Consider the following 22037-nt stretch of genomic DNA (forward strand, 5'->3'; position numbering starts at 1 on the left):
TATCAAACCAGATTTTCTTTTGTCACTATTTTAACAAAAAAAATCGTTGCGTGAAACCCAAATTTGGTTATATTTACAATTTTTTTCTCTGCGTGTAGAAATGAATTAATTATTAATGTTTTCGGATCCAAGATCATTCTTTCCTCGTATACTTTTTTGGTATAACTAATGCAATGAAACATCGTTGAAAAATTGCAATTCTGCTCGAAAGCTCAAAATCAGAGCAATCCACACCACCACTGTTTTCAATGGAAAACGCCATAAATCATAAGACAAAATTATGACATTTTCACATTACGGACTATTGATTAAATACATGAAGCGAATAATTATAACAAACATAGATAATAATTAAGACAACCTTAAGACTGCTTATGAAAATCTCCACCTACTAATGGAATTGTTTTCTGTTTTGTTCATAAGCCTTAGTCTTAAGAAACTCTTACTTGCTTTTTCCTCAGTGTTGGTTTGACATGCGTCTCACGTTCACGTTTTACGAAAACAACTCGATGGGTTTGTCCATGCTAACGGGGCAGAATCCTTCTATCGAGCACGAAACATATTTTCTGCTACGCACAGCACAGATAAAAACCTTCGTTTACTCGAATTCACTGTCATTCATTCACAGCTGTTTCCCATTCGCTGCCTACATTTAGGGTTAACAAGCAAGTTGATCAGCTAGATAAACGTTAAATTTATTTGCCCCTATTACTATACTATTTCGAGTTGGAATAATTTTACACGTTTTCATCAAACATCGCCCTTTTTTATAATTTTGGATGGTCAATATGCACGTTTTCTGTTCCATTCTTTTCTATTCGAGTTTCAAGCAATAAGGCAGCTTTCGAAATGTTATGTATTGTGTTTTTTGTTTCAATCTTTGAGCATCCTATTGCTCCGAATTGATTTGTATTTTTCCCTATTTAGGTTGTAACAATAGTTTCAATTTTTTTATTCTCTAAGTTTAACAAATGCCATTGTCGCTTTTTTTTATTTATTACTTTACTTAGCAATCAGTAGGTAACTGTAATTGAACAAAACAAGGAATCTGAAGAGAATTTTTGATCACAAACACGCACTTCCAAATTCGATCAGCATCATCTCGCTCAGATTATTTACTTAGCAGTTAAATATTTGTTTCAGTACTTGCTTCTTGCTTCCCGGCAGATCCGGGATATGTAGTAGAATCAGTTGAATCGGAAAGAATTGTAAGAGGTCGGGGAAAAAAAGGGTTTGTCGACTTTCGCTTTATCTATTTGCTAGGCTCCTGCTTGCTGGCAGCCCGTTTCACCGCCCGAGCACGGATGTTTTCCATTGTCTTGAGGGTGATGTTCCGCGACAAGGTCGGCGAAACAAAACCAATCATATCGACGCTGAGCTGTAGTAGCGAGTGTGGATAGTATCCGGTGGTGTGACGGGCAATTCCCAGAGTACTAAGGGCACTGGAGGCGAACGTCTTCGGCGAGCACACCATCCAAGTGGCTCGACGAACCTTCGACATGTTGGTGGCCACCGGACCGGGCAGTACGGACTGTACCACTATACCATGTTTGGCGTATTCCGTTGCCAGATCGTCACTGAATTTGTCCACGAACGCTTTCGATGCCGAGTATATCGAGAGCATGGGTGCGGGAATGACGGCCGACATTGACGATATGTTGATCACCACACCTTTCCGGCGTTCGACCATCCCGGGCAGGAACATTTTACACATCTGCGTGACGGAAAAAACGTTACACGCGATGACACTGTTGACGAGCTTCTCGGTATCCGGTAGGTTGAGATAATACTCCGGATGCGAGTAGCTGATTCCCACGTTGTTGACCAGAACACCAATCTCCACGTCGTCCGTTTGTTCCCTGATAGTATCGTATATCTCCGGCCCTGCACTGAAATCTACCGCGATGATTTTGGTTTGGACCTTGGCTTCCGTTTCTGTGGGTTTGAGTTCAAGAGTGTTATTAGGATTTTGGACTTTATTTTAAATCCACACGAAACTCACCAATTTCTTTAGCGACATCCTCTAGCTTGGATAGTGTTCGACTGACCAGTACCACGTTGAGACCCTTCTTAGCAAGCTGCGCCCATCGGAGCAAGGGGGAGGAATATGGAATGAAAAGAGATTGTGTTAGAAAAAAAACTAGAAAATACTCATTGCGGAACCTGCCGCGGTGTAATTGACGAATCGCGGTAATGAGTTTTTTCTGCAATCTACATACAAAACCCCTCCGTTGCATAATGACTGCAACGGATTGCGGTCTGTTGTTGAACTTCCATCGACTGGACGGTTGGTTAGTTTTGCCGGTACCACTAGTAGTATAAAACAGGCGGAATAGGTGTATAATTTCTGTTTGGTGGTAAAATGAATCCCGTTATTTGAAATAATGTACTGCAGCCTAATGAATCGTAGATGACCGAGTAGACGTAAGAAACGTAGCTAACCAACTATGCCAGATAGTAGTAGTGGACAGCTTTTTTTTTTGTTGCTCACCAGACAAAACTAGTTCCCGTAGTTCTCCGTTGAAAAATTCAAATTTCCCTAGATTTCGGTAGAAAAATGTGCAAATGCCAGTTAATAATTTGTTCTTAAGACAGAGCTAAGAACTTCTGTTTAACTTCTTTGCAGGAGACTGCAGATTACTCTTAGATTTCAACCTGTGGTTAATACTATATTCACACTACGAGTGAAAACAAGTTTTACCTCTGATTTAAAGTTTTAAGCGAAAAAATATGTTTTTCTTTCGCGTTATTTCACAATCAGAAACGTCACATTAAAACATATTTTCCCTAAATAACATGATATAATTGCGAGTCAAGCACAACCCTGCTCGCATTTTCTGTCATTTTTCGCCTATGTCAACTGAAAAGCTGTCGCCCAATCAGTTTTTCATCAAAGTAGCCATGTAAAAAAAACTAGAAACGGGTGACTATTTTTGTTGTACCACGTATTGAAAGAATTATTAAATTTTATTGCTTTAGCATATTTACTTTACGTCAATTGCCAACGTGTTGAAGTAATAAACATAAGAAACATTGACAACTAACGTGATATAGATATTCAAACCATCAAATGACAAGCAAAGACATTAATTATACATAGAAGAAAATTTTCAAAACTGGTTCTGAGAGAAGTAGCGGAAAAATGGAAGCGATGGACTTGATATTCCTACCAATTGCTCCGAGGCATTGTAGAAAACCTAGCTTCTTGAAACCGGAAATACTTCTTGAAACTGGATATGCAATCTGACTCGCCTATCCCGAACAAGTTTACAATACTACGGAACTCCGTAGAGGAATCCAAAGACTAACCGCAACTCTGTTTTGAAGAATAGTGTCCATCTATTACAAATGCGGACGAAATATTGTAAAGTTGCAACGTATTCATCTCAATTCATTCGGTAGTCTTTTTCTCAAAAATACTGAGTTCGGTTCTGTAAAAAGAAGTATTCCTCATAAAATAGTAGGTACATGCTTTTCATTATCATGGCAATCCAATAAAGCATTTTTTTTATTTTTGGTGACAACCGAATTATTCTGAAAACTAGTACTAGCACTAATGACAAACAAACAACAATTTCTCCTTACTAGTATGTATAGTCTCTCAACGGTAACATCATCTATAGATAGAAGATGTAACTGGCTTTTTCTTATTTTCCGGTAACAGGCCCACTTTAGGATTAATTTTATCTTAGCCCACTTTGTAAAAATATCCACCAAATGTTGTAATACCTTTGAAAAATCCTTCCGCAATAGGTAATTTAATGTGATAAGCTTCAAAGTGATGCAACATGGGTTCTTTAACATCGATTAAATCCATAAAGTTTGTTAGGTGGGCCAAAATATATGAAGTGGCCAAAATACCTCTGTTGCCCTAGTCAATGTAGATTGGAGTTACGTTCGAACCTTGCGGAAGACATACTCGTACGGGTAGCAATTCAAATTTACAATTCTGATAGCTAACGTGAAGAGTACGACCAGTAAAATGATTTTTAATCATTTGAATCAAATAAATAGGAAACTGGAGGTCGGAAACTTTTGCTATTAAACCTTTGTGCCAAACACTGTCGAATGCTTTTTCTATGTCTAGAAGAGCAACTCCACTTTATCATGTTCGTTACTCTTACAACAAACACTTGTTGAAAATTTTACCCAAGAGTCCCAAGGCAACTTCTGAAAGATTTTTAATAAGAATATTAGAGATTCCAACATTACCAGGAGCCTTCATTTTTTTAGGTTTCCTAACGATTGACTTAATTTCATCAAAATTCGTCTCAGTAATGTCATCTTGTAACAATACTTGAGTTGGAATATGTTCAAATTTCTGTGAGACTTCACAACGTTCAAATTGAAATTATGGACAATCTCGAGCTGTTGAGCATGGTTTTGAGTTTTTTCGCCGTTTGTAAGAAGTATTTGATTTCCTTCTTTGAGAACAGGAATTGGTTTCTGAGGTTTTCTAAGACCCTTAGGAAGTTTCCAAAAAGGTTTTTCATTTTCATTTCGCAAAAAGGTAAACCTTTGTTCATCATTCAGGTTCAGAATTCAAGTCTCGAGTTCCGAATCAGAATTCGGATAGTAAATGGTAAACGACCTTTGCCTTTACTTTCTGACATATCAGAGACTCGGATGACTCGTATCGCTAAGATGCCTAAGTTCGACTCCTCTGGTAGAAAGTAAAAGTTTAGATACGAGAAACCTTCTGCTTACATAAATGACCCTTGTCACTTCTCACTTTTCCGCACTTTATTCTTCACATCCTTGCTCTTCCTTGAGTACTATGGCTCTATCATTTCATATTCTTTCTCTTCTTATAATCTCTAGTTAGTTTGATATCGTTAAAAACGGAAAAAATTACAAGGATCAGCCCCATGGGGTTGTTCGAGCCATTGATGTGGAACAAGGCAACCAAAATTTCTAATGATCTACAATCAAGCAGTTCAATCAATCGTCACACTTTTGAATCCGCAATTGCACGAGAATTTGCTTAGATTGATCTTGATTAGGAATCAACACTGAACATCGTTTGTCTTGATTTGTACTTGTTTTATAGCCGACGAAATTACACAAATATCCCAAATGTATGCAATTATATCTTTGTACATACTTGCAATACGGATTTCGAAATTAAAGCTTCTCTTCGCCAAGCTTGTGTTCAAGTTTTGTACGCAAGCAGTTATTCTTATAGCGTTAAGTTTCTCTTCCATCTTGCGATTTCAGTTGAAGCGATAAACTTTTTCTCATCATCAATCGAGTTCATCTTATATAAACTAGAAATTAATCTTAAGCACTCAAAATTTACCCTGGGGTATTGTCAATTTCTCAGGCGAAACGACATGGAATTTCATCCGGGCTTGCATGGCACAAGATCAGAGCATACCAATTAAAGCTTCAAGTCGTTTTATGCCACTTTTTGTCTTACTGTCTAGCAACAACCTACCTCTAACATGTTACGCGTAGGACTGGAACGTTAGCTATAATTTCGCTTCTATTTATAGATTCGCATGCTTCCAACAGCTTCGCTTTTGCATCGATTGACCAATCAGAGCGATGCTCTCTCTTTAATACATCGCTTACTTCTTCTAAACCGTCGTCTATGGTAGGGAAATTCGGTATGCCAAAGATTTTTAGCAATTTCAATCATATATAATTGAAAATACGTGGCTCGATACATTCAAATCGAAACATAGAAATATTTCCAATCAAATAATGATATAATATTAATAATTGATACAAAATAGACTGAGCAAGTAAGTGTTTAGAACCTGACCACATTTCTACGTGTATTTTTACTTGAGTTTTTGATTTGCACCCGTATATAGAAAATAAAGATGTGTTCCACATCAAAAATTCAAGTATAGAAGATCCTGGTCCCGAATGCAGGTTTAGAATCCAGGTTCACAATCTAGATAAAAAGTTCAAGTATATAATCCAGGTACAAATTCAAGTCTAGAATCCTGGCTCAGAATTATGATTCAGAATCCAGGTTCAAAGTTCAGATTCAGAATTCAGATCTAAATCCAGTTACAGGACCGAAAATCGGGACCAGAATCCAGACCAAAAACTCAAGTATAGAAGGTCCTGGTCCCGAATGCAGTTCAAAATCAGTTCCAGGACAAAAATCTAGGTTTAGAATTCAGGTCCAGATTTCAAATGCCGAATTTAAGTTCCAAAATCTAGGTGTAGAATCCAGGTCCAGTTTCAGAATTCGAGTTCGGATTCCCAATCCAGAGTCCAGAGTCAATATCTAGAGGTAAAAGTCTAGAATTCAGCTCCAGAATACCGGTTTAGAATTCACGTCTCAAGTCAGATCCAACTTCGCATTAAATAAGACTCCATCGTAATTGAAATCATTTTTTTGCCCTAGGATCTCGTTACTACAGATGCTCTCATTACTATCCAGTCAGGGTTGAGGGGCTGTTGGTTTGCTGATCGCATTTCCATCCATTGATTCATCGTCGCTGTTACTGTTTTTATTGTAGCTGTCAGAAGCGTCGTCGGTTTCATATTTCTTTTAATACACGGTTGCCCGGGGTCTCTGGTAGTTATAACAAATTCTCCTTGAACAGAAAATTATACCAACAGACCACGGTGTTCCAAAACAAGACTGTCTAACAAACACACATTTCCATTTCTTTATCGTTGCCTTGGCAATGATAATCTAATGTATTATTCTACCTGAGCATTTTAAAACTCTCTTCATTGGAATGGACTGTCACAGCAAAATCACGAAATGGCTAAGTCATGTTCATTACACAAACAAACGATAGCTGAATAATCATTCAGGGAAATACAAAACAAAAAGCACAAAACTTTGATCGATAATGATGGACTCAGCAAAATTGATGAGAAAAAAAATAGGACAGTCGAGGAATAAATCTTAACAAATTCATCACTGATAAACAGATCTGAAGTTGCACTTAGTCCCATTCCGGCACTCACTTGGGAATAATTTTTACTTAGGGAATCCAATGAACTCGACTTTGGAATCACATAAATGGTTTTGTCTGATATCCGTGAAATGAATAATTTGCCCACCGAATATGAGAAATGACAGTGAGTGGATGTACGTCATCCTGAAAAAGTTTAGGGAGGACTGCAGGCACGAGTCCAATTGACGTTCAATTCTACCCGACTACTGTGATGAGTTAGCAAAATGATTGCCGTTAACGGCCTCATTGCCGACATTGAACTTCACGATTACGAAAGTACGGGTGCGCAGCGCACGCACGACTTACGACCAAACCTCGGTTGCAGTTTACTGACGTACAATACACTCTGTTTGTTCCAGCAGTAGTAGTAGTAGTAGTAGTAGTGGTAGAGTACTAAACCAACCGAAACGTGCAGGCAAATACGTAAATTAAAAGCTTTCTGTCAAGCATCCAAGCAGAGTATGCACTAATCCATCAGAAACAGCATTCGACAAGTCGAATCCACTGAAACTGTGAGTAAATATGTGCGGAAGGGAAAAAGTGAGCAAACACCAATAAACGACAAACGAATGATGAAAGTTCAAAACGGGCGCTGGAAGGAAAAAAATGTTCGCACCTCGGCACCGAATACTTACCGCTTTAGCGTACGCCTTGCCGATTCCATCCGTTGCCCCGGTGACCACTGCAAATACACGGACAGGAAAAAAAGAATCGTTAGTACAAAAAAAAAGTGACGAATGTCACGCTTGCTGCGATGGGACATCAGAAGCGCATTATCGATCAAATTGTTAATTTATTACGCGGTTACGCGCAAGGGAAGTGCCTTGAGCTGTAAGCTACGCAAAGTAAACCACTCGTTGGTAGTGAGGGTTCATTTGCATCTGAGTGGTGTGCTTCCTGTTCATTCTAATGCTCCAAGTAGATGTAACTTGCACACGGTGTAACGTTCATAATTTCTTAAAACTACAAAGCACACAAGGTGGCTCGTAAAATTACCGGATTTAATTTGCGCCACAATGGCAACTTTTTTCATCGATCACGATGCACATTAGCGCAATAACCGTTTACTGTCGGATTGATAACCAACTGGCGAGAGGCACCTTTGCCCTGATGGGGCGTTTCCTTCTGTTAGTGTATTTTGAGCTGAGTAAAGATATTACCCCCGGGATGCTCTTGAACTAGACCCTGCCTAAGCGAACTACCCGCGTCCATTCGAATTGGAATCTCGCAGATCACATTGATTTTGATCGTGAAATTTTTCCCGTTGAATTCATAACAACCCAGATCGAGACAAACACACATATATACATACAGATGCACTTACGGAAGCGATAATCGGAGCAGGCGTGCCACTTTTGCGCGCCACTTGACTTCTCTAGCCGGTGCACAGGTCGTCCGATAGTAGTTGTAAGTTGTAAGTAAATTAGTACCAATTATCGCACACATCAAGTATCGTCATTCAGTTATTAATTTTAATCCGGTTGGATAAAAACTAATCACAGGTGTCAAGTGGTTTTCAAGGGAGGAAACTAAAACGTTCATTTCCGACTGTTGTATTTCCACATTCGGAACCGTTTGACTAAAGGCCTTCGAAGCGGACAATTTGATGGGGGCTTTGTTTTTCAATTTTTGCCGAGTAGTTTGTGAAATTTTTGTTTACTAGATTGCATAACAGTTTGATAAAAATGACACGACAAAATTGTAATTTGTTTTTCCTATAAACTGTGCTAGGGTACCCTATTCAATGCCAGCGACCCAGAACCGAGGCTCTCGTCGAACTAAAAGATTTTTTCGTTAGAAAAGTACTTTGCCCGACCACCAGTCAATATATTACTAATTAACAATTCCATACGAAATCGAAGGTGGATTTTTCCTTGTTTTTTTATTTGGCTCAAATTTTGCATATGAATTCTTTATGCTCGAAAGAGACAATTTGCATCACAAGTTTGTCATTCTTACTCTAGCCTTACTTTTGAGAAGAAACTAAGCGAAAATTCCTTGAAAATTTTCAATAATATAAGTCTCAGAAACGTTGCGTACGATCGATTTATAGTCTTCTGCAATGTTTTAGGTAATTATAAGGACTGCAAACAAATTGAGTACAATGAAAAAAATGTTTTGTTTCATTTTTATTTGAAATAAAACACTCAAAATTCAAATATCTCAAAAAATTTGTTTTCGATTATTTTTATATGTTGTATATCATGAAAAAAATTTTTTATTTATTTTTCAACAGAATTTTATGAAAAAACAATAATTTCCATTTCTAACGATGTTATTCAAAATTTTGCTGTATGCTACCGTTCTCGAAATACAAAAATTTGACAAAATAATACTGTTATTTGAATATCGTCTAATTTCAATTTTATTTTAGCATTAGCATTAGAGACCGCCCGTGTGTTGCTACTCCGTTATTGATCTGGACCAATTGAGATTGCAAAATGATTTTTTGAAGTAACATGTTTGGGAATAACACATTGTTTCACACTGTGCAAACTGTATTGAACCATGCATGCTGATCAATACTGACGCCGGCCACGTCCGAATGCAGATCTACTTGGGAGGGAAAGGATTGTTAGTTCGATGCATGTTGCTACTAAGAACCGAGGAATCCTCTGCATTCCCACATGCATCACAGGAGAGGATACTTTGTTAGTAAATGTTTTAATAATGTTATCATGTGTTTATTGCTCTGGGCAGCCGGCTACCAAGAATGTTTTTAAGTATTATGGTTTTATGTGTTACTTTGTGCTGGCAATATAATGCACGAAACAGTCAATCTCCGAAATTGACAAAACTCCGGACAGCCGGCTGTCGAGTATGCAGTCACTCGTTTATGCATCTACCTTTCGCGTTTTTTTAGTCATGCAAAAAAACACATGCGGATTGATAAAAAAAAGGTATCATCTCACTGCTAGGTGGATTAAGCACGTTTTTATAAATGAAACTACGTGATACAAAATAAACGAGCGAATAGGATTTAGACAAAAAAGTTGATTCATTGCATTGAAATATTCTAAACAGTTATTATAAAATCATTTTAAATCACCAAACAAATGTCAACAGTTTTCACGCGCGTCTTGATTCTTTATTATTTCCGCTTTATTATTTTAATTATTTATTGAAATTATTAATTGGTTATATTAGTTGATCTGGGCAGCCGGCTACCGAGAAAAATATTAATTTACTGTTTGAAATATTAATATCAAGTGTTTTTTACTATGTATTCAATATACCGATATATGTTATCTCTGTTATTAACTTTGTAATATAAACGGATTTGCGCAATGGTTTATTTTTATCATTCATTTTATAATCCTGAAAGACAATCAATAACATGGAAGAAGAAATCATTCCTAATGAAACATTTCTCCGAAGCTAGACGGAAATTGATAGATTGAATAAAGAGATGATTTAGTAAAATAGAGTAATCAGAAGTAAAACATTGAAAATATCTGATAACTGAAAGGAAAAAGAAACTCCTGCCATTGTCGCCTTTTACGACATGGAAGCAGGAACCCAGTGGATCTATTCTTGGTTCATTTTTTTCTGCCGGATTCCACACGGCATCTAGGCTGATACAGTCCGGAGAGAGCTAATAGGTACTATCAATCTCCTAGTGGACCCCAGCCCCTCTTCTTATTCGCAGTACTAGATTGTTTTATAGACAAACGTTTGTACTTGTAATAACCAACAGGTACATTTTTTGTAAGATTAGGAAAAAATATAACAGGCTCAAAATCAAGTTCTGAAATTTGGTTTCAGTTACCGAATTCTGAAACTCGATCCTAGCTGCAGATCTGGACCTGGATTCTGGTCATAACTGAACAAATCAACCACGCAGGTTGAAATGAAGGAAGCATCACGCTTTACGTATCAAACATTTTAGAAAACTTGAATTTCCAGTTATTTGAGGTTATCTCATACTACTAAAAATTCTATCACAAATTGATGATCATATCTCTAATGACGTGGAGAAGAAATCATAAAACAAGATATATACAAGATCAAAAACTTATCACTCACCGACAGGGTAAATTTGATAAAGGCGCCCTATAGTAAAGCAAAACGTATTCATGTCAAAAACGCAATGTAATATTAATCTCACATAATTTTTTGATGATAAGCTGTTATTAATAAATGACAAGTCATAGACACCTTTGGTGATCAACCAGTCTTGGTGCTTCCTTTTGAGTGCTTTGTCTAGTTTATCTATCTGATGGTAATGCGCTCCCATCAGAGTTCTAACTTTTTTTTACGTTTCCAAGTTTTTCAGTTTAAAGAGCTGGGTTCCACAAGAAGATTGATACTCCTTAGTATCGTTCTCCGGACAGGACCAGTCTAGAGTCCGTGTGGAATCCGACGGCAAAACAGAAAAAAAATTGCCAAGGATACATCCACTGGGTTCCAGTTTTCATTGTCGTAAAAGGTCCCTACTGCATGAGATTCTTCTTCTCAATGTTTCAAATTTGGTTGTTCTCTTTTACTGAACAATCTTTTATTCTGCATACAATAAAGAATATTTATTCATAACTTCTCTACAGAATTCCTTTATCTATATTTTTGAGCTTCGAAAAATAGAATCCTCATTTAGGGGTTATCCTATTTTGTGCATTGGGCACATAACCGATTTCTATACTTTATGTTTCGTCTTCGACTCGTCAGTACATAACAGTTTATGTTGAACTGTTATGTAACCTAGCAGCTCAACATAAACCGCTAGGCAGACATAAAGTTTCTGCTACTTACAGAACACTTTTTTTATTTGCACCGAAGTGCAACGTCTTTACTGTCGTGCCGAACGTAAACGAGTTTCGACTTAAGCTGGCCGATTCAGGTGATGCTTAAGCTGGCCGATTCAGGTGATGGTCATTTAGGGGTTATCCTATTTTGTGCATTGGGCACATAACCGATTTCTATACTTTATGTTTCGTCTTCGACTCGTCAGTACATAACAGTTTATGTTGAACTGTTATGTAACCTAGCAGCTCAACATAAACCGCTAGGCAGACATAAAGTTTCTGCTACTTACAGAACACTTTTTTTATTTGCACCGAAGTGCAACGTCTTTACTGTCGGCCAGCTTAAGTCGAAACTCGTTTACGTTCGGCACGACAGTAAAGACGTTGCACTTCGGTGCAAATAAAAAAAGTGTTCTGTAAGTAGCAGAAACTTTATGTCTGCCTAGCGGTTTATGTTGAGCTGCTAGGTTACATAACAGTTCAACATAAACTGTTATGTACTGACGAGTCGAAGACGAAACATAAAGTATAGAAATCGGTTATGTGCCCAATGCACAAAATAGGATAACCCCTAAATGACCATCACCTGAATCGGCCAGCTTAAGTCGAAACTCGTTTACGTTCGGCACGACAGTAAAGACGTTGCACTTCGGTGCAAATAAAAAAAGTGTTCTGTAAGTAGCAGAAACTTTATGTCTGCCTAGCGGTTTATGTTGAGCTGCTAGGTTACATAACAGTTCAACATAAACTGTTATGTACTGACGAGTCGAAGACGAAACATAAAGTATAGGAATAGAATCCTATTTGGAAAAATTCTTTTTTCTTTAAAACTGCAATGTTGATATTGTAGATGAATCTGCCTGAATGCCTTTGCGGTATGTTGAATAACTAAGAGAAAAACGCAAGCTATGATTGATCGTCTTGCTCCAGAAAACTGATAGTAGATTTTGGGTTACGCGTCAAACTCCAAACCAATAGAAGAAAAACCAACCATTTATTTCGGCAGCCGGCTGCCCAGATCAACTTTTTTTCGTCGATAATCGAAATGCGCTGGAAAGTCTGTCAACCTTTGTCTGGTGAATTGTAAAATTCATTGGTACGATTAGTAGAATAATTGCATCTTATCAGGTGTTTGAATTAATTCGTAGCGTTTTATCTGGAGTATCACTCCAGTACCGTTGTTTTAAGTATTGTCCATCGTCTGGTGAAGTTAGGATAGCGTGTTAAAAATCGTATTCTTTCGATTCGATTAATTAATCGATACAATTTTTAGGTAATTTTTCGAAGTGCTGCTCTAACAAGTCAGATGGTCGGATCAAGTTCATGAAAGATTGTCAATGACTTTTTTTTTTATTTATGACCAAGTTCTCGAACGCTTCCTTTTAGTTCCCTTCATAGCACTCAAAATCGTTCAATGGAATGAATTTTAAGACAATTTTTTAATCTAAAATTGGCCATTGTCAACATAGCATAATGAAACGAAAGTCATGCTCGAAAGCTACAGTAGTGTCATGCTGACGAGTCAGCTAATGGCCTGACAGATCACACTCTTTTTGCTAAATTATTCATCGAAAGCTAAAGTACCCATCATTATCATATGAGAAATTTTAGCGCTGCGGTAGAATTTTCTCGTTCGTCCGGGAAAGTGTTTCGTAAAGCGCATCACTTTTATTCTAACGGTTTGCAGTTTCACCTATTCACTGATAGTTTTGAAACACTGCAGTCTGTTCTCTGTCTCCCCCCCTCCAGAGTTTCTGGCCCGACTCCACCACCGAGTAGAGTCGTCTTTAGCTTGAAACTGGAACTGTACGGTTCTATTTAAGTATTCCCGAAACTTGTATTATAAATTATTTAAATTTATTCGACTGAGGTCAAAACTGGTGGCTTCCACAGTCGGCTGACAGACGGTTTCGTGTGTTTTTCGTTTCCCGCGCACTACTTCACAGGCAGTTTGATTTCACTGGAACAGTTCGAACGATTGATATTGTTATTTATTATGATACTTAATTCGTAATGAGTTGGAATGATAATTTCGTGGGTTGGTTCACTTTTTGGAATCAAAATTTTTACTAGCTAAGATTTCTTAGAGTCTTATGTTGAATTGAGAGGTTCTATTGGTTTAGTGAATTTTATCAAGATCGGTGTTCCGGTCCCGGAGTTACGATTTCATGAAAGAGATGAAAGTGAACTACAATAAGTGCTCCAGTAGCCATTTTTTAACGAGGTTGAACAACTTGCATACGTAGTTTTAGCGTAAGAAAAAAATCGCTCACCAAAAAGTAAATAGCATAATCTTTTAGGAGATCCAATGAAATATTGGCACGTTGGAAAAAAACACCGAAACATAAAACAAAAATTGTGTTTATGTAAAGCTGTCTCACCGGACGGTAAACCAGTTTTCACTACAGGGTAGATTCGGCGTCATGCTGAAGGAGACTTCCACCGGTCGAAAATGTGATCAGAGACTCCCACTCCCGTACCGCTAGTTTGGGGTAGTGTTAGTCGAAAATCAACACACGGTAAAACCGCTCTTACCTACGATGCGTGAAGGAAAGCGAGAAATGCTTTTGGAAGAAAAACGGTGCCCACCGCCGCGCCCCTTTTCCAGTTGGTTTGACCAAATTTTGTGACTACGTAGCCTATTATGTCATAGCGAAGTAGTCCCACTGCTTCGTCAAACCTGCATTGGGTTTAGAGAAAAGAAAAAAAAACTCGAATGTTGTTGCGAAAATTTTGCCTGTCGTTCTCAATCCGGTTCCGTAGGAAAGCGATCGGTTTAAGATCGGTTATGCTGTCTTCCTGTGCGAAAGGTGATTAGGTGAATCAGTGGAGAACTGGTTTGGCTGAATTTCAGGAATCTTCGACAAAATCCAACCATATTGTTCTGAATCCGTAGGCAGTTAAAGTTTAAGTTTTATGCAAAATAGATTGAGTGGCTTCGTGAGAATAGTTTGGCACAGAACAATTTAAATTTTGGTTTTAAAATTACCTAAAGATCATCAGCAAAACATCGATGATTAGGCTGAATGCACATTTTCTTATTTTGACGTTTCGTTTTCGACTCATCGGTGCATCAGCAGTTTATGTTGAACTGCTAACGCCACCTAACGTTTCAGTATAAATCACTAGGCAGACGTTAAACAATAGCTGTTTCAAAAATACTTTTTGAAGTGATGTTTTTTTAGTTTATTAGGCTTGTGTATTCTCGTGGTGAATACTGTAGAATGGTTCTCGAGCGAAAGAATGGGTTAATTGTACAGTTGTAAAGGGATTTTCTGGAACTCTGAGCTTCGGAACAATCGTACACAGTGTACATGTACGGCTCGCACTGTTTTGATTGAGACTGCTTCTTTGAACCCGGGTTTGTGGTTCTATGCGTAGGGCGATGGTCTTACAAGTCAGTTGTCGTATGTTCGATCTCCGACCTGGAAGGATTCTTAGTGTCAGTAGAATCGTAGTAGTAGACATCCAATGATTCTGTTTGCTACGAATCGGCTGCGAAGTCTGTTGAAACAGAAAGGGCAAATTACACAAAACAAAACTTGCAGAAACTTTGCTTTGCTTCTTTGAATGTGTTGATTCATATTCATGGGAAACATAAATGACACAGAGCATTCCCAGCACACCTGTCTTTTCGCATGCTCTTGTAGTTTTTTCACACGAAACTGATTTAATATAAAGTTACACAAAAACAATCAAAAATATTTCTTGGCGTGAATACGTCTTACTTTACTATAAGGTGCCTTTTCAAAATTCGCCCTGTGGAAGAATGGGTAGAACTTAATCGTTAACATCTCTTGTTGTCTTAACGCATCAACATAATTCTTTCTCCATGTCATCAAAAATATGGTCAGCAATATATGATTAAATTTTCAACAGTGTAAGATAACCATAAACGACTTTTTGTTTTCTTAAATTCTCAAATCTCACACTTGCTTGATATTCTCGTATGAGCAGCAGCAGCAGCAGCAAAAACAGACATTCTCAGGTCGCAACCATTTCGCCACCCTAAGCCTTGTGATAGACACGAAATGCAGAAGAACGCAGGTTCGAGTCCTGTCTCTGAGCGTATCTTTTTCAATAAAAATAATCTTTTCTTTGAGTTTCTCATTCATTTGGCTTCTCCAATATATGTTTCCACTCAGTCATTGCAAAAACTGATCTAAAATATAGTTTAATCTCAAACAGCTGCACTATTTTTGTACCATTTAATTCCACTATTTCACTGTCACGTTATTACACTTTCACAAAGTCACTATACTTTAATGAAGCATAACAAACGTTACAATACAGATACGCGTATTTCGGAATGTTACTTACATCCTTCTTCAGTGTATCGGTTTTATAAGTTTGTTTGAAAGAATGCTGTAATGCTGCTCCTTTTATATGAAATGTCTTATTGTCAACGGGTAAAAACGGCAAGAAACAGGTAGTAACAGACGGGTAGAACGGTAGTTTGATTGTCAGCGGAGGGCAACAAACTGAAGAAGTGGGATAATAAGAGATTAAGTATTACCTAAATCTATTTGTATCTTATGTGTCGGTAATAGCTTGAATAGCCAGGAGGGCTTATTTCCTTGGTCACGATTCAATAAAGAAATGGAGTTATTTTTGAAGATTTCTAAACTTTCAGCTGTGTCTAATTTCCATGGGTTGGAAATTTGTCTTATGATTTTTATGTCGTTGGTAGTGAGTTCATGATCTTCAGAAAAGGCATGTTCAGCTACTTTTGACTTGAAATGATGTGGTAGTCCTTTCTCTAATTCTTTAGATGCTTTCGCTATTTCAGCGACGTGCTCTTTGAAACGGATGTCTAGAGTTCTCTTTGTTTGTCCAATATATATTTTATCACAATGAGAACACGAGATTTTGTATACCCCCGATTTTTTCAAATTATCAGTAGGATCTTTTGTAGAACCTAGTAAATTTTTCAATTGACAGTTCATGCTGCTGAAAACTAAATCCAAACCAAATTTATTTAGTTTTGATTTCAAAGGATGTGCAATGTTTGGATTGAAGTCTACCGATATTCTTTTTAAATTTACGGATGGGGGAGACAGAGTTGTAAGTGATTGTTTTTTCAACAATCTTAATTTTTTGTCGAGGATTGTTTGAATTGAACGCTCCGGATATATATATATATATTGGATAAAATATATATTGGACAAACAAAGAGAACTCTAGACATCCGTTTCAAAGAGCACGTCGCTGAAATAGCGAAAGCATCTAAAGAATTAGAGAAAGGACTACCACATCATTTCAAGTCAAAAGTAGCTGAACATGCCTTTTCTGAAGATCATGAACTCACTACCAACGACATAAAAATCATAAGACAAATTTCCAACCCATGGAAATTAGACACAGCTGAAAGTTTAGAAATCTTCAAAAATAACTCCATTTCTTTATTGAATCGTGACCAAGGAAATAAGCCCTCCTGGCTATTCAAGCTATTACCGACACATAAGATACAAATAGATTTAGGTAATACTTAATCTCTTATTATCCCACTTCTTCAGTTTGTTGCCCTCCGCTGACAATCAAACTACCGTTCTACCCGTCTGTTACTACCTGTTTCTTGCCGTTTTTACCCGTTGACAATAAGACATTTCATATAAAAGGAGCAGCATTACAGCATTCTTTCAAACAAACTTATAAAACCGATACACTGAAGAAGGATGTAAGTAACATTCCGAAATACGCGTATCTGTATTGTAACGTTTGTTATGCTTCATTAAAGTATAGTGACTTTGTGAAAGTGTAATAACGTGACAGTGAAATAGTGGAATTAAATGGTACAAAAATAGTGCAGCTGTTTGAATATATTCCGCTAACAGCTCCAAGTGAAAAATAGTAGTTTAATCTACTAGAGTTGCAAATCTCATTTGTTTTACTTTTCGTCTTCGACTCATCAGTGCATTAGCAGTTCATGTTCAATGATACCCTCGAGGTACTAAACCCCCAAAAAATGATCGAAAATCTGTTTAAAATTGGTCGAACTAAAGACGTTCAAAACCTGTTCGTAAGGTTTCGTTTTCTGTATTTTAAATTTGCACCCCTGAATAGAGCGCAAAAATGTAGTCCTACGTCATAAATGTTGCTTATATAGGGTTACGGTTCTTCCATTTATTTCAACTTTACCATTCATCTACCATTTGAAAACCATTCGTAAAAGTAAGATCTACTGACTCAAAGGGCTGTTCGAGGCATTGGCTCAAAGGGTAAGATAAAAAGTAGTTTTCCTCTCAGCAGGCCGTTCTATTTTGTTGGTCATTGAGCGCTTGTTGAACGAAATATTGCACGAAATATTCGTTCAGTTTGCTGGAACGGTTTGTTGTTGTTTTTTCTCTTGTAAAAATAGTGTGAAAATTAGGTGTTATCTTCATATACAAAGATATTTTATTGTTATTCTACGTGAAGTAGAAGTATTGTGCAGGTATGTAGTGTAAGTTTAAAAAAATAAGTGGAAAAAACTTCAGAAATTCTCCAGTAAAACTAGTTCAATGGGGCTCTAACACCTTATATTAAAAATGGCTCAACAATGGACCTCTGTCTGCCGGGTTTGTTGAACGAAAAAAATGGCATTCGGTTCAACGGTCTGTTTCAAAATCGGCAAACGAATGTCCCGTGTTGTCGTTTTTTCTAAGAGGGTTTCTTTCTACGACTTACTTTACTATGGGGCGCCTTTTCAAAATTTACCCTGTACAAAAATGGGCAGAACTTTATCGCGAATATCTCTTGATGTATAATCCAACAACATAATTTTTTTACAAGCTATCGGAAATATGATCAGGAATTTGTGATTAAAAGCAACGTTTTCTAAAACTTTTGGAAATAATGAGGAAAATTCATCACGCTTGCTTGCCTTTTTCGCAACCGGACGACGATTTTGAGATAATCAAGCACATATCAGTTCGGATTATCTACTGAGCGAGTATAAAAGGTAAACTTTGATTGAAAATCGTTCACCTCTTGCAGTGCAAAATTCGCAACAATGTTTAATATCGTTTATATCCAAACAGTGTTTTAGATCTTAGAGGATTACATAATTTGGCCCTTCTGAATGCCAGAAATCAATCCGGTACTGCACTTTGATAGTTTCTTTCATTGTAATATTCAAATTCAAAACGACATAATCGACATCAAAATTTTGCATGTTACTATTTGAAACCATAATTGTATACCCAAAGAATTATGCGAAATTTTCTTTCACTATACTGTATACGGCCCATTTTTCTGCTGATTTGCTATATAAAATGCATAGCACCGACTCAAAATAGATTCGAACTCAACTCATCACGAACGCCTTCATTAAAGGTTTCTTTTCAAAACCACCATTATTTTATCATAAATAACTATACTGGTTATTTCGTAATATTCAATTGTATGTCAGAATGTTCAATGTAATTAATGTATACTTTAGTTTAGATGTATCGTTTCAAATTCTAGAAGTGAAAAAGGGGAAGCTTGCATAATTCAAACAATCGATCAACTAATTGATATTCGGAAGTATACATAAAGAGTGTCAGTTTTATTCGTATTCACGACATCCAGTTATGTCTCGGACATTACACACCCATACTTTTTTCTCACAGTTCGTTGATTGGAATTCGAGTAATCAGCTTGTACAGTACCCTACCTGTTTAAAAGTAACATTTTTTCTGAGACTATCTATACCGTTGAGATTTTAATTTCAAAACTGAAAAATGCATCGATTACAGCGTTAACAACTGTCTACTCACATGCCCACTGTCCCATCTCCTTCAGCTTAATCCCGGTGCCGATCAGTTTAGGCCCGAGCAGGTTCTCGTATATCCATGGGAACACCTTCCGCAGCAGTTGAACCGACACGATGAAGACGCACACGCCTCCGAAGATATCGTAGGCGTTAACCATTTTCCTCCTGATGGGTAGAATTTTTGCTGAAAATTATTTCCACGGGTGATTGATAATTTGTATTCTAGCAGGTTTTTATTCTCTTGCTCTCTTTACACAAATCACAAACACTTTATTGCTAGGGTGAGCTTTTCACGAAATACAATGCCTATTGTCGTATTGCACCAGATCGATCACGCGCGCGCTTGAAGGAAGCCTGTTTCGCGCACAATCCGCGATCCGATAGCAGCAGGCTATGATTACGAACTGAACAGAATTATCGACTGGAATACGATGATGATGATGATGATGATGATTGGCGCTGCGTGCCCGTTGTTGTTGTCGTAGGGGTTGGAATAGAACAGACGATTGGCGTCAACCACGTCGAGGTCGGGCGTGTGCGGAAACTATGAGGAACAAAAACCTCGCACTTCAACCACTACTGAATACTTTCTTCTCGAAACCGGGCTAGCAGTAAACCTGACTGGTAATTTGTTTACGTGTGCGCGTTTATTATTTGCGGTCAAAACCGAACCTGATCGAATGTCTGGAGAAGCAAACGGTCAACTAGAAACTGAACACGGCTTAATCATTTGTTAAGCAACCGAGCTATTGCGAACGAATGAAAAACAAAACTGCTTGGTAGCGGATGAGAAAAAAAATCAATCAAAATGCAGTCCAGCTGTGCGTGTGTTAAGCGCTGCTCAGGAGAAATTGATGACGGCGGGCAGGCACCAACACACTCCAACATGATACTCATACGGTAAAAACGATGAACTTGCCAGCGATGTCAGATCTACGGAAATCTCCGTAGATCTACGGATTCGAACATTTTCTACGGATCTACGGATCCGTAGACAAAATCTACGAAAATTGGATTTTTTCTACGGAAAATAAAATTTATCAACGGAAAACTACGGAAACAATTTTTTCCTGGCGAGCAAAAAAAAAAGAAAAGCTTTTCACCGTGAGCGTTTCCGAGAAAAATTCAAATCTACGGAAATGACACTACTACTATCTGGCATCGCTGGAACTTGCCCGGCGGAGTAAAAATTTAATGTCTTTTCCTACAAAACTGTTATTCCACTTTTCTTCACACTAAAATGTATACATGGAAAGCGAAAATGATCGGCTCACCTTTGCTCGTGGACGAAGAGATGTACGAGATGAGATGATAGTTCCGAAACAGATACGCGAAACGGAAGAAACGAACGAACCGACTGCCTTTCCTCACATCAGAGCGGTACTTTTCGGGGTTATGTCACTTTCTTTCATTGGTATGCTACCGCAGTGAAGTAGGCTATGTGTTGTGAATGGTAGGCACGTTGACATTCGCGCAGTGAAACAGACACGGGCACCTATACGGACGAAATGAGTTACTAACGGCTTTGATATGTGAGTCGGATTCGGTCGGTAATGCCCCGTTTACACTTCTGCTGGCTGCCAGCATGCTGGTGTCAGTGTACTGCCCTTTTAGGAAAAAACGTTCAACTGTGGTCCAATGATCCAAAGTATTAGACCAACGAAGGACCACCGTTGAACGTTTTTTTCCTAAGAGGGCAGTACACTGACACCAGCATGCTGGCAACCAGCAGAAGTGTAAACGGGGCATAACGGTGTGATGTTTGCAAGTGACAGTGAAGGGACCGTCCCCGTTATCATAAATGACGTAGAGCAAAATCAGACTTCTCTTTGGTTGTCCGTAAATCGCTTTTTACTTTGCTTGTACTAGTTGATGTTCGTTGGAACAATGGAAACAGTTTGTTGCATACTTATGAATAAATCGTAAAACTTTTCTTAATGGCTAATATTAATTGAATCTGCATTATTTTCGCAATAAACCACGGAAAATAAAAACGTTGAAAAAACACGATTTATCATTGTTTCTATTTTCAGTAATTAAAGCAAATAAATTTCGTTACATTGCGTCCATTTTTTGTTCAGTAATTAGTTACATTTAATTGGACAGTGATCAGTAATTAGACAGACAAAAACTCATTTATTGAATACAGTGATGACTGCTGTCATAAATTAAATAAACATAGATTTCCCAGTGCAATACTAATGTAGTTGAGATACCCGTGACAGCAAAAGCACCGTCTGGTGGAGAATGGGTGCGTAAATGCTCCTAAAATACATGCATAAAGTTGCCTGCGCATTTAACAAAACCACAGTAGCTAATGGAAAAAAGTACACCCGTTTCTCACTAGAGGTGCTGTTAGTGTCACCGTACAGTCGGAAATCTATGTTTATTTGATTTATGCTGCTGTCTAATCCAATTTTCGAGAGAGCGCCACCTCAAAGTTTCATTACCTTGTAATATGTTCCCTACTTTCAGTAATCATGACATGGGTTTAGTTGTTTTGTTGGTGTGCAGTATTGAAATCGTTTCTCGGAGGTGTGTTTTGATTTCATTTTTGGATTACAGGGGAATACAAAAATGAATAGCTCAAATTAACTTGAAGATTGATTAAACTGATTACTTTCTATGAGC

The 22037-nt window shown here is 37.7% G+C and overlaps 1 protein-coding gene across 2 annotated transcripts; it reads right to left on the reverse strand.

The window, feature by feature from the left end:
* Window positions 1-670: 670 nt before the first annotated feature.
* Window positions 671-20915, reverse strand: LOC131433903 (very-long-chain 3-oxoacyl-CoA reductase). Of its 2 annotated transcripts, none has more exons than XM_058600518.1 (5): window positions 20681-20915; window positions 19411-19571; window positions 7565-7611; window positions 2003-2078; window positions 671-1935 (listed from the first exon to the last, which is right to left on the reverse strand). In XM_058600518.1, exons 2-5 carry the CDS (start codon window positions 19562-19564, stop codon window positions 1253-1255), a joined length of 960 nt encoding a protein of 319 aa, XP_058456501.1. In that variant the 5' UTR covers window positions 19565-19571; window positions 20681-20915; the 3' UTR covers window positions 671-1252. The 2 variants fall into 2 exon arrangements, with proteins under 2 accessions (XP_058456501.1, XP_058456495.1); XM_058600512.1 differs by having other exon boundaries at window positions 19411-19590.
* Window positions 20916-22037: the final 1122 nt, after the last annotated feature.

Source organism: Malaya genurostris, chromosome 1, assembly GCF_030247185.1.
Source record: "Malaya genurostris strain Urasoe2022 chromosome 1, Malgen_1.1, whole genome shotgun sequence".
NCBI classification, from domain to species: Eukaryota; Metazoa; Arthropoda; class Insecta; order Diptera; family Culicidae; genus Malaya; species Malaya genurostris.

What these genes read in the sequence shown, in the direction of transcription:
- LOC131433903 (XM_058600518.1), bottom strand. Translation starts at nt 19,564, where the DNA reads ATGGTTAACGCCTACGATATCTTCGGAGGCGTGTGCGTCTTCATCGTG. An exon ending in GGAGATGGGACAGTGGGCAT is followed by an intron (nt 7,612 to 19,410) that starts GTGAGTAGACAG and finishes GTGTATTTGCAG; the next exon opens with TGGTCACCGGGGCAACGGAT. An exon ending in GCAAGGCGTACGCTAAAGCG is followed by an intron (nt 2,079 to 7,564) that starts GTAAGTATTCGG and finishes CGATGGGCGCAG; the next exon opens with CTTGCTAAGAAGGGTCTCAA.